The following is an 18,676-nucleotide window of genomic DNA, read 5'->3' as shown; positions in this document are numbered from 1 at the left end:
GCCGAAATGCGGGTTCAGGTCACGGGCTTTATAAACCAATCAGTAATTCTAATGATAATGCATTAATGGGCGACAAAGAAAAACGATTGCTTTTTAAAAAACGATTCTATTGTAAAAAAAAATAGAGACAGTAAGTCCTGATTTCAAATGAAAAGACTTTTGTGGGGAAAAAGATACAATTTTTTTTATCATGATGGGGGAGCCGACCAAATCACCCGAGGAGGTGTTGATTGAAAAGGGAGCGGTGGAACTTTGAGTTGAGGAGAGGGGCATAACGCTTGGAGCTGATAGGGTTGAAGTGTTGGGTTCGAGCACCTTAAATGAGTTCGGAAGGGCTTTCTGCAAAGGCACTCTGATGCCTAAGTTAGTTATGGAACCAGCCATGAAAAATCTTCAAGTTTAAGATTAATGAATACCTGAGTGAAGCCTCATGAGCAAGGGCATTATATTCTTGTCGGGGGGGGGGGGGGGTAGACTCAGGTGGTGCCATGAGTGGCTAGACTCTGAGTATCTCTCCGTCGTAGGATCTTTTTTGTGGTTTTTGTCAATTCTAGAGATCTGACAATCAATGGTTCCTAGTTAGTAGGGACTAAGCCTCGAGCCACGTTCCTAGTCTCTGCAACCAATGATGGATCTAGGTTATAGGATAGGGGGCATTTGCCTCCACCATTTTTTTTAATGTATCCTCAATATTATGTGTTGTTTGTATTATTTGTCTTACAAATAAATTATTTTCTTACCACTATATGTGTTATTTGCCCCCACTATTTATTTATATGCATGTGAGTATGTATATGCCCCCAAAACTCAATTTTTATGGATTCGTCACTGTCTACATCTAGTCCCTAAGGTCAGCAATGGGATAGCTGAGGTGAACCGACGAATCTTATCTCTAACTGGCGACAACCGTGCTTGGTTCACCTGATCTCATCGTGCGGTCGGTCAATTGCAATCAATCCTGGTCCCAAGTTGGTGGTCAGATGTGATTGGGTAGCCGACCTTAGTGTCTCCCTTAACGTATCCAATTTACTTTTGCCCCTATTTTACATTGCCTAAAAACATATTTAAGTCTATAAGAAATTATCCCTTCTATTCTTTCCCTTTCTCTTTATTTCCTATCACTTTTTTTTATATCCAAACAATTCCAGTTTTAAAACATAAAATAAAAACTAAACACAATTCCATTTTTTAAAAATAAAATAAAAAAAATTAAGAGAATCCCTCGCATGTTTCCCGCCATTTCCCGCGAAATAAAATCCCTCCCTATTTTTCATTTCATTTCACACATGACAGAGGTGAGTGTGACTGAGTCGTGACCGAGTTGCGAATTGAGGAAGAAAGAAGCGGAACAATGGAGGGTTCAGGACCAGGATCGGGATCAGGAACAGCAACAGGTTGTTACAAGTGCGGCAGACCAGGTCACTGGTCCCGTGATTGCCCTTCCTCCGCTCCCAATTCCAATCCCAACCCTAACCCTAACACCACCACCACTCCCAATCCTCTCCTTCCTTCTTCCTCCTCCTTCAAACCCAGATCCGCCGTCGAGAAACCCAAAAAACTCCCCCGACAAAGGCCCAAACTCACCCCCGAGCTTCTCCTCTCCGACGACGGCCTCGGTTACGTCCTCCGCTATTTCCCTCAAGCCTTCAAATACCATGGCCGCGGCCACGAGGTAATCAACCACCGAACTTAATCTCATTTTATTGTTGAAATTTTTTGTTTCTGATTTGTGTGGTTGGTTGGTTGGTTAGGTTCGTGATTTGGGGAACCTGCTTCAGCTTTATTCCGATTGGCACTCTCGCTTGCTCCCTTATTTCCCTTTCAATCAATTTATTCACAAAGTCGAGAAAGTCGCTGCTACCAGACGCGTCAAGGTACGACTCTTTCTCTTCAATTTGTACCTGCACCATCTTATTAGTCCTATTAGAAGATGATTTTAATCAATCTGATCCGATTATTGAATTGTACTTAAATTACTGTGTTGATATTATATATGCTGATGAATTGGAGATCAGATGGTCCATTTTTGTTTGTTTGTTTGAAATGTCTGATATATGTGAACTTGGAGATATATTTATGGAATTGAAGTAATTCATGTTATTGTAAAATTTTATATGAGCATGATGATAGTTTTTAGTTTATAAGTGGATTTGGTGAAATGTTTTGGTCAAATGATGCTTTTAGCAGTTTTAGTGTGGTGTAGTAGATTTCAGCAGTATATGTTTATCAAAGAACCTAATGTTAAAAGTGCCATAGTTGAAATGATTGGAGTGATGAGATCAGCTGCAAGATTCCGGACATAAACTTTATCTCTGGAAGTTAAAAGTTGAACTTTAATGGACTAGAGATCAGATGCTGAAATTTTGCATGCCTACACTGTGGCTAGAAGTCAAATGAATGTGATTTAGGGAGTAACTAATAGCTGAATGCAAATAATAGAGATAACAATAAGGACTTGGGCTTCAATTATCCTTTGACTCAAAAGTAAAATCTCAGAGGCATTTCTGTAGCCAAAGCCCATTCAAGGGAACAACTGATCATGGGTGCTTGCTCTTTGACCAGAAATAGTTCATTGATGTTGAATACGCATATATTAGCTTTATGTTTTAGTCCTTGAACGCAACGCCCATGTTTCCACTTTCCAGACCTATTTTCTATTAAATGTTTTCAGTTAGTTCTTAAAATGTGTATGACCCATCACACATATATGAAAGGTTCCATTTCTTCTGTTCTGTTTCTACATGCTTTTATATTCCTTTGATATACTTTGTCTTTGCTGTGTATGCTCTCTCTCCATCACTCTATTTTCAGTATTTGTTGAGAAGGCCTGTCAGTTGCATGTCTATGTGCTTTCTTGAATGGTGCATGCATCCTTGCTGCTAGTCTTCCACCCTCTACAAAAGTAAATTCTTACTGGTTCTATGTTTTTTATAATGCCTTCTATAACCAGACTTGCCTTAGAGAATTGAGAGAAAGAGTTGCAAATGGTGGGGATCCAACAAAATTGCATGAACAATATGTTGCTCAGGACATTCCAGCTGATGAACAAGGTATTTACTTACTCAGCAATTTGCTATTAAGGTCTCAAGATGCATTAGTTGCATTGTACTTACAAGTTCTATGAATATAATTTTTAGAAAACATCATTGAATAGAAAAGAGAATTATTGCTTATTACTTTCATTTTGGGACAATTATCTGCTCAATGAGTACTTAATGAATAGTACTTATTGACTTATCTATCTCTACATAGTTTTTCAGGAATATTTTTCCAATAATACCTATCTCTTAATTTTCCTTTCTTCAATTACATATACATCTTGAATGTCAAATTGCATGAGGTAGGATCTAATGATCAACGATTTGATCCTTGAAACTCTTTGGCTAATTCTAGGTAGCCATAGAAAATGCATAACTTTTGACAAACTTCCAACCATATGTCAAATAGGGTAGCCAGACCTATTTTCCAATATAATTCACTTGAACATCACTAAGATGGTTGTGTAGAATATGTTTTTATCTATTTACATTCTTAAGCAGCTTTGCCATTATATCCTTTTGTGTTGTTTAGCTGTAGGCACAGAAGACGGAGAACCCAGTCATCAAGAGAGAGATGTGTTTGCAGAATCTGAAAATGTTAATGACATTCAAGAAGACATGCTTAATGATGTATATGATAAAGCTACTGAAGTAAGTTTAATTTCTTTTAAACACAGTTTGTTTGTTATCATGCAATAAAATATTTCTATCGGTTAAAACACATTCGAATTTTCGCTTGGTGAAAGAAAATCTTTCAATATTTACTTAAATCAATCAGGGAGAAAAGAGGTAAAATCATCTTCTAAGGTTCCGATTCTCACAAATTTATCAGAAATTTGAATTCCTTGGAAAAAGTTTAAGTCATTTTCAGTTGTTATCCTCATCCAGTTGCATACTGAATACAGTAACCCAAGAGTAACAACACCTCCTTCATACAATTTCCAGCTCTTGTATGCTTTCATGATACTACTTGAGCATATGGTTCATATTCATTTTATCTTTCCTACTCCTCTTGTCCTTGGTTCCTTTATATTTTTGCCTTTGTTATGAAGTCAGATGCCAATATCTCTTCAGAACATTATATATTTAGTGAAACAATTGTTGCAGATTACTTTATGCAAAAATAAAATAAAAAATCAATTAAACCAAATTAAATATTTGTAAGCAAGGAGCTGATGTTGAAGTCTTAATGTCAGTATTATGTCCCCATTTTATTACAGGAACCTTCTCAGTCCACACTCAATGTTATTGGCGCTAGTGCACCTTCCAAAAGTAGCGTCATTGAAAAAACATCAAATGAAGTTACAAATAATGTAGCCAGCACGTCAGGAAAAGATGAGATAACAGAAGAGCAGAGAGCTCGTATGGAAGCAAATAGGTTGAAGGCACTAGAAAGGCGTGCGGCTCGAGCTGCCTTGTCACAGGCCTCCTAATCTCAATGTCAAATGTCAATTGTAAATTAGAACATTATTGTGGTCTCCTACTAGGCGTTCAATTGACGTTAAGTCCCAAGAAGAGTTGGTTTTTTTATGGTAATGTTTTACATGATGTGATCATGTTAGTTGATTAGCTTCTTCTTTATCACAAGCAGATTCTAAAATCACTTTTCTATATTTTTCCTGATTCTTTTAAGAATTATTGATTGTGCCAAAAGTTTGATTTTCTGGTTTATTAACATTTTTTTGGAAATGGAAAACTAAGATGATGATGAAAAGTTTACATTCACAAGCAGGTTAGGAGCGTCCAATGAATTTCTACAATTATCAGCATTGTTAATTGTGTTTGAACAACATCTGTTAGACATTTTTGCTGGCTAAAACTTTTCTGACCAAGTCCCACACCGCCGAGTGAAAAGAGCATGCAACTCTAACATGGGTATAAAATGAACGTTCCCTTAGTCCACAATTCATAACCTTTCGCTAAGATCTTACATGTGACTACAATTTAACATTGTGTGGTCTTTTGGTTCGATTCTAAGACAAATCTTTGATTAGAAAGGATTAGTATTTGATATGCATTCCATTCCAAATTGGAGGTTTCTCTTAGATTGAACAAATGATCCCACAATGTTAGATTATTTTTTTAAGGGGATGGTCAATCAAGTAGCTTGCTACTGCCTGGCGCACCCAACCCATCCAATTCAGTTTAAGATTTTTGGGTTTAGGCCATTGCAGCTGGCCTGATGTGTATAGTGGTTATGTCAAGGGTCATCGGTTTTTTTGTGTTTCATGAACCATTTTATGGCTGAAATAAGTCTTATAATTTGTAAAGCAATTTAAACTTGTACAAATTATGCTTATATAATTTTCTGCAGAAACAGAGTTGACATAGATATTTACCATGAGACATCGTTGGATAAAAGAAAATAAAAATAAAAATTTATTTTTGACAGGGATGTCTTGCATGTGTTCGGTCTCTGTAGCACTAGCACCTGCGGTAACACAAATAAACATAAAACTTAAACATGAGAGAACATGCGAGAATTTTCACATGAAATAATCCTGATTATTCATGCATGCACCTATACTTTTTTCCCAGCTTGCTGCTAACAATTTTCACTCTGCTTTACTTTCTCCTCCCATGACCCAAGATCTTCTCTTGTTCATTCACTCATTCATTAGTCTTATCAGTGTTAGTTTACCATGATTTCTGACCAAAGTATATGGCCTAGCTTTATTAATTGTGTAAAACTTAAACTAGGTAAGTTTGAACAACATCAGTTAGAAATTACTTATACCTTTTTGCTTGCTAAAGCTTTACTGCCAAAGTCCAAGCTTTACTACCAAGGATTAACTTATACCTTTTTGCAAGTTTGTCTTGTAACTTTTTATTCAATAACTAAGAGGTTAAGCAACATAAAGTAAAAGCTTCCTTTAGATTCTTGCATGTAATTCTTTCACTGATTTTGGGTTTCAATTGGTTGATTACATAGCCATAAAACTTAACATAATTACAATAATGATTTTAATACAAAATAGAAATATAAAAAACTGTTTCATTTCAAGTGACATCAATTTTTAAAAAAACTGTATAATTTTAGCGGAAGTTCCTTACCAAGTGTTTTGGCTCCACTTTTTTTTATCGTTTGAACCGCAAGTTTAATCCTGATTAAGTTGGGTAGAGCCATTATATGCACCAAAACACTTTCTAGTTTCTACCGAGTTAGTTCCACATACATGCATTATTACAAGTTCATTAATTAAAATGCCTGCTTAGACTTGGGAGGGTTGTGCACATGTCAAATAAATTGGCATTACCTCAACATAGAGACGGACAAACTATGTCAGAGTTTGACACAAATACAAGTCAATTAACATAGGATTTGGAGGATTGTCTACATACCGAAAAAGTTGACATTAGCTTGGAAAAGCTAGTTCGACATTAGCTCGGTAAGAATAGGTTGGACAATATCAGTCTAGATGATCAGCAATTGTTAGGTCGTTTCAACAGCTAAATTTAGGCCATTCTGTGTTGATTTTCCTTAGCAGATTGGACATATATACAGCACCATCCGCATTGCACCATCAGTTAGACGTTTTTGGTGGCTAAATACATTCTAAGGCGCTGCGATCTTCCACTGAATTTTATGCAGCCCAAACTCATCCGGGGAACTCTGCCTTTGCCTCTAGCCTTGGAATTCCCATCTTCGGAGGACAGCCAAATCCATTTGTCATTAATACCTTGGTTCAGCCTAATAGTGCCAATAACCTGCATAAAATTGTCGAAGAATTGGTTCTCCCATACAAACAGTACAGCTCTCTTCTCCATCTAAACTTTCACTCTCATGTTCCATTCACCCACTCCCTCACCTCGCCAATATTGCATTGTTGTTGAGAAGAGATGTCAAACAGCCTCTTATACTTCTATCTAAGATTAATTGGCCTAGCTTTATTAATTGTGCTTAAAATTTAAACTAGATCAGGCATCTCCAGTTTGACAAACATCAGTTAGACATTCTTGTTGGCTAAACCTTTTGCTGTCAAAGTCCCACATCACTCAGTGGAAAAAGCATACACCTCTAACATGGATATAAAACGAATGTTCCTGTAATTATTTGTTGGGATTGTGAAGATCTTCAATTTGCTACTTGCCAAGTGGAAGATGTTGATGTTTCCTACAAAATTAATTTAATTTTTTACATTCAGTTTAAAGATTTTTTCTTGTGTTTCGTATATATGAACCATTTTATGGCTGAAATAAGTCTTATAATTTGGGAAAGCTTTAAGCTTATAAATTTAAGAGATATTTTTGACAGGGATGTATTGCTTTGGCCCCACTGAATTTGCAACTTCATTTCCCACACCTTGCCACCTGTAGCTATGATGATCAATAAAGTTAGACTCACAAAAAGGTTGTCTATTTAACACCTGGGCTGATGTTATTAACCGAGCTAACCTTGTGGAGGCTCCATCTAAAAATGGATAATGTGAAAAGTGCATGCACCTCTAACTCGGATAAATATTCGGGAAAAATTTAACCTACACAAGTAAAAACTTGTGTATGGTTGCACATTGGCCTTTAGACCCACTATAGCAGGTTTAAAAAAAAATCAAAAAACATATTTTTTTAATTAAATATTTATTTTTAATTAATTTCAGAAAAATATATTTATTCTTAATCAATCATCTGATCCTAACAACCAAAACCCAGAAAAAAAAATCATTCTCATCATATCATATCATCCAACAAAAATCCATTAACCATCAGAACCCTAGCTGCCACCTCCTTAGCCTCGCCGCCACACATCCATGGCTGTGCCGCTGCCGCCACCGCCACCTCCCTCTCCCTCCTGACCTCGTTTCCTTCTGCTCAACCACACCTCCACCTCTTCTCCTCTTTCCTCCGTCGGCGCATTTCCCGGCGACCACAACATCCTCTTCCTCCCTCGACGCCTTCCATCTCTCTCCTCCACTTCTAGTCTCAGATCTGCGTGGAGGTGGCGTGTGTGTTTCAGAAGTTGCGGTGGTTCTCCTTCCTGGGTCGTGTCCTCTTCGTTTCTCAGTGGTTGTGTTGCGATGAGACCACAAATCTGGTGGTGGAGGCGTCGAGGACCGCAACCGTACCTGCAGATCTGGTGCTTGTGGCGGTATTTGGCCTTAACGATGCCCTTGCTTCTGCAGATCTGGAGGAAGGGAGGGGAGGTGACCGGAGGTGGGAAAATGATGGGTTTCTGAGTTTGCCTATGCACATGAGATGATTTGCACGGAGGTTATTAGGTTAATAGCTTTCATAAAAATTCTCTATGTTCCTGTAGGTTTTGGATATTCAATGATATTCTAGAAAAAGAGAGGGAAAATAAGTTAATTGATGGTGGCCTTGACATAAGTTGGTTGGAAAATATATCTTTGGTTAACCGTGATACAAATCTGTTCAATTTTGCAGTCATAGTTTTCATAAATGAAGCTATGGTTTATATTCAAGAATTGTACTAGATGTAAGCTTTGCATAAATTGTATTGCCGGTGAAACTTGCACAAAATTAAGATTCTGGGGTTGAAAAAATGGATGAGATGAGAAAGTAGAGACATGTTATGATAATTTTGGAGTTGAAGGTTCATGTTTTCTAGCCTAAAACCCCACAGCAGATCCAGAAAAACATTGCAAAATTTAGATCCAGGAAATGGATAATTGCAGAGGCAGAGAGCATTTTTCAGAGATGAAAGGGGAGAGAGGATAGTGAAGTAATTAAGGATAATTAACCTAATTCTTCATTAATAAATTTACTAATATATATATTTTTTGAATTTTTTTTTTTAAAACCTGCTAAACTTGCTATTGCAGGTCAAAAATAGCTTGTATAACCTTACACAAACATTCAATTGTGCACCATAAATTCCTCCAAATATTGGATGTGTTTCCTTTCAAATTGGAGGTTTGTTTAAGTTCTAATAGGACCACATGATTATAAGTTACTTTTTAATAAGGGAGGGTCCGTCAAATACCTTGCTATTTGTGCCCTCTCAAGCATTCTTTGTTTTGCACAACTCCACAATTATCAAGCATTATATTGAGAACAGGCTTCATATCCATGGCCAAGTATTTTCCATGAAAATTCATGATCATCAAGCTATTGATTCGGACAAACCAACAGATTGATTTGCAGTAGTTTGGAAAGTTGTTGGGAAGGATCAAGGAAACAGTTGGAACATACCATATCCAACATAGACTACACCACCTTAAGTCTGTTGGTGTCTTGACATCTCTAAATAGTAAATACCGTGAGCTTGTGATTCGAGTGAGGGCATGAATTTGATGGAACATGGCTCTGATCTTCCTCTGTATTTTTTTTCTTCTTGATCTTTGCCACATTCATTTAATATTATTATTTAACTTTATCTTTTTTGAAAGCTCAAAAAAATAGCTTTATATATTATGTTAAGGAACCAAAAATTAATGAAACAATAAGAGAAGTGATCATTTCAATTTACAATGAGCACAATAAAGATAATAAAATCTTCACTCTTACCCTAAATTCTTGCCATCGATTCACGACGAGGCATTATCATTACCGTCCTAAACTCCTCGAAATCGATCATCTCGTCGTCGCTGCTATCAACAACGCCAATCATTTTCTAGCACTCCTCTAGAGAACACTGATCGTCGAGGGTCGCCATAGCATTGTGCAAGTCCTCAGTGATTGTCGAACAATTGTCGTCAATGTCGAAAATAGAAAGCGCGTCTCTCATATTCTCAACGACCTCGTTCAGATCAATGTCCTTGGTATTTAGCTCGACGAATTCCTCGAGGCTAATGCAATCGTCAACATCCGAATCCACCTCGCGGATCATTTTGTCGAGCTCTTCCTTGGTTGCAGATTGCCCTAGGCTCCCAGCCTAACTCCGAGGAAGAGATCTTGTCGTTGCGGTCGACGTCGAATTTCTTAAAACACCTTCTCCAATTCCTTCGTGAAATGGGCGCGTGAGTGCAATAAGAGCAAGGGTGCGCGCGAGATCACGATGCCCGCGGTGATAGTGGTGGTGGTGGTGGAGGGATCTGAAACTCATGATTGAATTGAGAATTAGGGGAACCAAAAGAAGGGGGAAAAGAAAAGAAAAATTGAGATCTTAAGAAACTCCTTTCTTTTCCTTGCTCACATTTATAAAAACCAAACATAAAACTTTTTACAAATTTATTAATACTAATTATATTTCTTAATTACAGATAATTAAGTAAATATTACTTATATATAGGAATGAATTAAGTATAATCTATTAAAATATATAAAAACTTTTGGTTGAGTGTCTTTTGTAGTATTTCAAAAAATATCCATAATACATATTATTCATAATTATTATTAAAATATTATCATTGTTTACGATATTTGTCCCCAAATGATAGCTCAAGTGGTAAGAGCTAGAGACATAAGGGTTGAGTGGGATGTAGGGTGAAGAGTTTAACAATAACTAATTTACTAACATTATTAGCAACTAACATTTACCTATAAATAAAATTATTATTTATTATCATCATTATATTTCTTACCGCTATTAAATTAATTCGTGCATGACATTTTTCAGGTTAGGTCTTATACACCCCTTCTCTAAGAGAAAGGTTAAGAAAATGAAGGCTATTAGAAAACTCTAAGCCATGCCCCTGATTCTGTGAATGCAATGAAAATTTTATAAAATCCTTCAGGGCTGCAACTCAATGTCTCAAATGACCAACTGTTATATTATGATCTGGGAATCAAATGAAGATCCACATAAATAAATTTACTTTGCCTTTGCAGCCAACTTTCGAGTTTTAGGCTGATTTTTTAGTGTTGGACTGATTTTAGGGTTTTCGACCGATTTTTAGGGTTTTTGTCTGATTTTTGGGTTTTCGGCAGACTTTCGGCTTTAGGCCACTTTTAGGTTTTGTGTTGACTTTTAAGTTTATTGTCGATTTTTTAGAGTTGTGCTAATTTTTAGGGTTTTCGGGTTTTCAGCCGATTATATTAAGATAAAAAAAATTAAATGAAGGAAATTCAATTATACCATCCAAACAAAGAATTTTACAGTTGAGGGAATTTCACCATTTTATCCAAACAATAAAATTTGAAACAATCAATTGAATTCCCTTGCATTTAAAATCCTTGGAATTTTCTACAATCCCTCATCCAAACACAACCTTACAGTTTTGCACTTTGGACATTTTCGTTTGTACATCCCCTTCTCTTTCTTCTTTTTTATGTTAAGTTATTATCTGTTGTTTGTTGTGCCAACAGTATAACACTATCTTATCTCTTATCATATCTTGTCCATCATGTGTAAAAGTTATCCTGAGGGGGAGTTAGGATATAACATGATAGAATACCAGTTATATATTTTCTTTTAGTATCCTAACTCGAAATTAATTTATTTTAATATTATATAATTTATAATAATATTAATTAATAAATAAAAAATATTAATTTACCAAAATAAATAAAATTACTATTCATAAATAGTAAAATAGACTACTCACTTACAAATATTGATTTATTAATAGTAATAGACTAATTTAATATTTTCATCTTCTATTATTTAAAATAAATTTATCTACTTATATAATAATTTAAATATAAATTACTTTTTTTTTTTACAACATATGATATTTATTGATTGAAAGAAGTAGCCTGAGAGCAACCCTCTCAAGACATGGGAAACATAGATACAATGCTAACAAATCCCTTCCCCCGAACATCCAAGCATAGAGATCGTGCCTCGTTAAAACCTTCTCTAGGAAAAACCCATTTGGGGAAAAAAACTTAGAGAAGGAAAAAGAGTACACTATCTCTATGAGATTTTAAAACCTGAACCATCTTAATATATCCATATGCACTTGAGATATTCCAAAGTGGCAACAAAACCCCACAACAAAATATAAAGCATCCCCTTAAAGAACAGCCAAAGTAATCAGTAGCATATGCCTAGCACATAACATCCTTCTTGCAATACTTATCCAAAAACAGCTTCAACATGCCAATATACGTTGTATCCCATCTTCAAATCAAATTCAATACTTATCCAATGCAGCACAATTTGCATTCCACCTTCCACTGTTTCTGCCACCTACAAAAGTATAAAACATCACCAAGAAAAACAGCCAGCCCATGCGCCCAAAACATGACACTCATTCCTGCAATTTAAGAAGCTAATCTAGTACTATGACAGAGAATATAGAACAACCATCTCTGCCAACTCCTGCTTATTACAGAACCCAAAACACTGCACTATATAGTGACTTTTAAACACAATACTGCATGTTTTAAATTATTTCTGGAAGCCCCTCTCACCCTTTGACAAAGTAAGATCTCAAACACAGACCTGCCACAGTACAACCCTCCCATCCCTTCCACTCTTTGCCAAGAAATCTGCTACTTCGTTTGCTTCCCTCAACACATGAACAATGCCAACACAATTAATCAAGGGCTGAAGTAGATCAATTTTGCTCAGGATCTGATGCAACTTCCATGGCCTCCGCGAATCATTACTTGCCCATCCCACCACTGAGGTTGATTCACTTTCAATTAGAACTGTTCTGAAATTGAATTCCTGGCAGAAAAGCAACGCTTGAAGAATTGCATGAACTTCTGCCTCATAAGCCCACATATCATCTACTTGTTGTGCAAAATACCTCAGAGCTTCCCCTTTATGATTACGCAACACCCCCCATATACCACTTCTCCTCGGCGTTCCTAAAGACAAACCATCAACATTAAATTTCAGTACCTGCTCCTCCGGCGGAACCCATTGTTGTGCTTTACGAATCTTTGGTGGTTTAGGTAAAGCAATATGCTGTAACCCCATTGCAAGTTGCACTGCGCTATACGGGCATGAACTCCACCATGCTTTTAACCACCATGTAAGCCTTGCAATTTGTATTCACACAAAACTCTTTATTGTTGAATACAACCCCATTACGCTCTAACCATACTGACCACACAAGAGCATATGGTATCATATCCCACACCACAACATCAGATATTGATCTCAATTCCCTCCACTCGAGGAGCAGCTCATTCATTGCTTTTGGTACTGCCCAAGACACTCCCTCCTTACACAGTATTGCACACCAAGCAGCCCAAACCGAATTGCAGTGAAGAAACAGATGAGAGGTTGTCTCAATGTCAGTGAAGCACAAACTACAACACCCTGAATCCGGCAAGCTTATCCCGCGATCTAACAGATTTGCCTTCGTCGCCACTCTATTTTTCTGCAATTGCCACATGAAAGTAGTCACCTTTGCGGGCACCATTTTGCGAATTGGCCTAGACACCACCCATCCCGCTTCTTGGAACCACTTATCTTCCAATGCACAACAAAGGACTTTTACCGAAAACATCCCCATTGCATCTCCTTTCCAGAACAAGAGGTCATATGTACCACTGGATACATGAGAATTGATGAGATTCAGAAAACTCTGATATTGCTCCACCTCCCAATCGAAAAAACGTCTTCTGAATTCCAATTTCCACTCCCATTTTCCTCCTAGCCGAGAGCCAACCTCAGCCACTGCTACCTCTTTATTTAGACACAAAGCAAAGACTCTTGGGAACCTTATCTGTAGAGACATATCACCAATCCAAATATCCTCCCAAAAACAAACACAGTCCCCACCCCCCACCTTGCATGCTAACCCATTAATGAACTCACTCACCACCACCGATTGTTCCCTCCACAATAGTAATAAATCTTTTGCTATGCAAGACCTTGAGGTAGCCCGTACCCTTTCCAACTTTGGCATTATAAACTGATCTTGCAAGCCAAATTTCGCACACATCAATTTTCTCCAAAGCGAGTTTTTCTCTCTTCCAAAGCGCCAAAACCATTTTAAGAGTAGTGCTTTATTTTTCCACTCCAAAAAACCCAATCCCATTCCACCAAATCGAACCCCTTTGCAAAAATCTTTCCATGCTACCCATGCGATCTTCCGATTCCCCACTGTTCCCCCCCATAAAAACCTCCTCATCATAACCTCCATTTCCGATATGACGCCTCGTGGAGCTCTAAACACAGACATATAATACAGCGGAATAGCAGTGATCACATCTTTGAGCATCACTAGCCGACCACTTGATGATAATGTTTTTGAACTCCAACTTCCCAACTTCACAGCCATTTGTTCCAGAACCGGTTTCCAGAAACTTAAGCGCCTCGGATTACCACCTAGGGGCAGCCCTAGATAAACTGTAGGCAAGTGCTCTTTGTTGAAGCCTAAAACCTTGACTGCTTGATCCTCCTCTTCTTGGGAAACATTTACACCAATTATAGAAGATTTCCTGAAATTCACCTTCAAACCGGAAACAAAGAGGAAAGCTTCCATTGCCTTAGCTAAACGAATAACCTGCTCCATATCATTTTCGCAAAATAGCAAGGCATCATCAGCGAATTGTAAGTGATTAATCCTGAACTATTCTCCAATATTCACTCCGCAAGGAATCCTTCCCCTCAGTGTCTGATTGAGCATGGAAGACATCCCATTTACACACAGGTTAAACAACAAGGGGGATAAAGGACCCCCTTGCCTTAACCCTTTCTGAATTTGGAAGAAATCAGTTGGTGAACCATTCACCAAAACTGCCAAAGTCGCTGTTGAAACACAACTATGTATCCAAGTTCGCCATTTTTCTCCAAACCCCATCTCCTTCATCATACCCAATAAAAAATCCCATTCTATGTTATCATATGCCTTAGCAAAATCAAGCTTCATTAAGAAACCTCCTCCATCCCTCTTTCTCAAGTTGTCTACAACCTCATGAGCAATCAAGCTACAGTCCACTATTTGTCTCCCTTTTGTGAAAGCAAACTGATTTTGGGTCAAAACAATGGGCATTACCTCCCTCAACCTGTTTGCCAACACTTTTGTCAGTAACTTATACGCCCCTCCAATCAAACTGATAGGCCTGTAATCAGCCACTGACTCTTGTTGACTTCCTTTAGGAATCAGCACAAGAAAAGCAGAATTCAAACCTTTGACAATTTTTCCATTCTTATGAAACTCCCCAAAAAATCTCATAACGTCGTCCTTTATGAGTGACCAGAACTGTTTGAAGAAAACCATTGTGTAACCATCCGGTCCCGGTGCCTTGCTACCATCACAGCTTTTTACGGCCTCAAAAACCTCATCCACTGTGAACGTTGCCACTAAGAAATTATTAAGCTCCTCATCTACCTTGGTCAAATTCTGGCACTGTATACTAGGTCGATTTGCTGCCACATGCGCAAAGAAGCTTTTAAAATGGTCTCTCACTGCATTCTTGATGCTTTGAGGATCCTCAAGCAACCGCCCCTCTGACCGGATATGTGTAATTGCTTTTTTTGCTGATCTCACTTTGCATACCCTGTGATAAAATTTTGTATTTCTGTCCCCCTCTCTTGCCCACCGCAATCTAGACTTCTGTATCCACGCTGCCTCCTCCACTCGGTATGCCTTCCACAATTCACCCATTATTGTAATCCGCTCCGCTCTCAAAGATTCTGTCGATCCCTCCACCTCCATCCGAGCCATCACCTTATGCACCTTCTCTTCCAACTCGCGAATGCGTTGAACACCCCACACACCTCTTGATTTACTCCACTCTTTTATTCTGACTTTCAATTCTTTTAATTTTTGCATCAGAACAAAACCTCCCCACCCTTCCACCACTATTGAGCTCCACCAGCCCTCAACCAATTCATTGAAACCATCCTCAATCACCCAGTGATTAAAAAATTTGAAAGGCTTTGGGCCATAGTCGTCCACCCCAAAGTGTAAAGCCACTGCTCTGTGATCTGATATACCCCAATCTAAAGCACACTGATTAAAGTTGTTAAACCACAAGAACACATCTTCCGACAATAACCAGCGATCCAACCGACTCCCGACACCATCATTCCTTGTCGAAGACCATGTGAATTCCCCCTTCTGCATAGGTAAATCCACCAAGCATGCATCATTAACAAACTGGTGAAACACAATATCCCCTAACGACAAAGCTCCACCCCCTTTCCGTTCGTTCTCTTTCAAGACGGCATTAAAATCTCCCCCCACAAAAACCCCACCGTTGTGTTCATTCAACAACTCAGCCAGCCGAGTAAACAATACAAACCTCTCTGCATCGGAATGAGGTCCGTATACATTGACAACAAGCACCAGACCCTCTGCATTATGTAGTTTTGCCACTAGCGCTATGAAGCTTTGGTCAGTAATTGTCTGAATTACCTCCAGCACATTTCCCCGCCATAGTGTGATTAAGCCACCTGGTGAACCATTTGCCTGAACCATGCGATGATTCATTCCCATCGATTTTGCCCATGAATCAACCACCTTCTCTCTATCAGGCCCTAATTTAGATTCCTGAATCATGACAACCCCAGGCTTTGTACACGAAATATGGTTTTTAACAACCATGCGTTTGGTAGAACGACCCATGCCTCGCACATTCCAAGTAACCCAAGGATTCCCCATCATATGAGAACCAAACCCCCAAACTCAAACTGAATTTACTGTAGCTCTGGGTGATTAAAACGAACCTGGTCCTCAAGTCTATTGATCATCACGTCGTCATCGCCATTGTATACCACACCTAGTTCTTTGCCCACTTTCCACACACTTCTTGCCCACGAAGAAGCTCCTTCCTCACCTATCTCACCATCTGAACAATAAGCAGGGACCTCCAATACAACTTTTGGGGCCCGTTTGGTACAACGTATTAAGCCTGATTGTATAAGCTTATACAATACGTTATATGCTTATCAGGTGTTTGGGCTTACATCGTATTGGATAACTTTATCCATCAATTTCTTCTAATACATTAAAATGATGGATAACTTAATACATCACTCAAAAGGAGGATAAGGCCTGATAAGTTTTGATGTATTAGCTACTTAAAAATATTTCCAACCCTAGCCTCATTCATCTATCATCACACGTTCTCTTCTTCCTATGTGGCCTTCATTCATCTTCTTCCTCCCCTGTTCCTCTTCTTCTTCCTCTTTTCTATTTTTTCTCCCAGCCCCTTTTCCTCTTCTTCCTCCTTTCACCTTCCTCTCCTTTCACGCTGTTTCCCCCAACTAGAAATTTCTCTTTCTGTGAGATCTGTGGCTCTCGAACCAGACCCAAAACCTCCACAAAATCACCGCTTCTAACCTGCAACTTGAAGAGGAACAACCCAGGAACCCATCGGAGGAAGCTCCGCCGCGATCTGGACGCTTCCCCGGCGAGCAAATCGACCTGCAACTGACGAAATCCCTCTTCTCCAACGTCCATTGGCCGCGAAAACGTCACCATAGTAATCAGATTGAAGAGAGGAACAATCCCTTTCTGCATTTTCATCTCCGGCGAGTTTCTCCGCCGTCATCAGCCTTCTTCTCCAGCGAAGACCCGCCGGAAAATTTCCAGAAGCTGATTTCTGTAAGCTCTCGACCCTCTGGGCTTGTTTTTAACCTCATATCACCAAGATTCAAAGAAAAGTAACATATTTCTCTATGAAATTTGTGCCTTAGATAGTTTGGAGAGAAACAAGCTTGATCCATGGCCTTTGGAGATGCATCGGAAAGGTGTGGTTTTTAAGGGAGAACAGATGGGAGGTCATGCTTTGAGGATTGGCACATGTTTTGATTTGTATTATCTGTTATTGTGCCATTAAGCGTGACTGTAGCTTGCATATCCCTTGGTTTTGATCAATTACTGTTTAGGACTAGGTGTGGCATGTTATTTTAATTGATGAAAACTATTTCTATATTGCTATTAGGAAGATTGTTAAATTATTTCATAGTTCAAATCAAGAAAATATTTTGGCAAGTATTATAAAATTTGTTTAAAGGGTATTTTGTTAAAGGGTACTTTTGAACAAATATTTAATTTTTATACTATCCATCATTATTTATGACTTCACCAAACATATGATTGTATTAAGTTTAACAATACGACAGGTTATTCAATGTCACACCAAACATTGTACAGTATTAAATTTTTATCAGGTCTTATACTATCAGGCCTAATACAATCATGCCTTATACTATTAGGCCTTATACTATACAGCATACCAAACGAGCCCTTGATTTGTTTTTGCTACCCTTTGGCCTACCTCTTTTAGCTTTGACCTTGACACTGCGATTAGGATTTACTGCGCCTCCCCTTTGAAATAATAATATTTTTAATTTTCTTAATTTTTATTATTTGTCACGTGTCATAATTAAGTGAAAATCAATTGGTTACAAATATGAATTTGTTAATCGTAATATACTAATTTTATATTTTCATCTCCTATTATTTAAAATTATTTATCTACTTATATAATAATTTATAATTTAAATATAAAGTACTTTTGAAATAATAATATTCTTAATTTAGTTAACTTTTATTGTTAATTATCACGTGTCACAACTAAGTGAAAACCAATTGGTTAATTACATAAATTTTTTTAAAATATATGCTATCTTCAAAACAATAAAATAGACTAATTAATAAAAATTAAGTTTATTTTAAAATATAGACTCATTCATGAAAATGTATAAAAAATTAAATTTAATATAATGATTAATTTTTAAATTTTATTTTTCTTTAATTATAAATTTGATACATTTTACCTTATCATATCTTGTCCTTATCATGTGCACCTCAAACATTTTCTCTTATCATATCATGTTGCTATCCGTTCACATATCATATCATGTCCTCTCCTGGCCACCAAAC

The 18,676-nt window shown here is 37.7% G+C and overlaps 1 protein-coding gene across 1 annotated transcript; it reads left to right on the top strand.

The window, feature by feature from the left end:
- The first annotated feature begins 1,288 nt into the window (after window positions 1–1,288).
- LOC130747694 (uncharacterized) lies at window positions 1,289–4,661 on the top strand. Its single transcript, XM_057600705.1, has 5 exons — window positions 1,289–1,672; window positions 1,752–1,874; window positions 2,951–3,050; window positions 3,571–3,689; window positions 4,259–4,661. The coding sequence occupies exons 1-5, from the start codon at window positions 1,352–1,354 to the stop codon at window positions 4,469–4,471; spliced, it is 876 nt and encodes a 291-aa protein (XP_057456688.1). The 5' UTR covers window positions 1,289–1,351; the 3' UTR covers window positions 4,472–4,661.
- Window positions 4,662–18,676: the final 14,015 nt, after the last annotated feature.

Source organism: Lotus japonicus, chromosome 3 (genome assembly GCF_012489685.1).
Source record: "Lotus japonicus ecotype B-129 chromosome 3, LjGifu_v1.2".
In the NCBI taxonomy this organism is placed as follows: domain Eukaryota; kingdom Viridiplantae; phylum Streptophyta; class Magnoliopsida; order Fabales; family Fabaceae; genus Lotus; species Lotus japonicus.
Note: the sequence above shows the minus strand (reverse complement) of the source record. Positions and strands in the feature narration are given on the sequence as shown.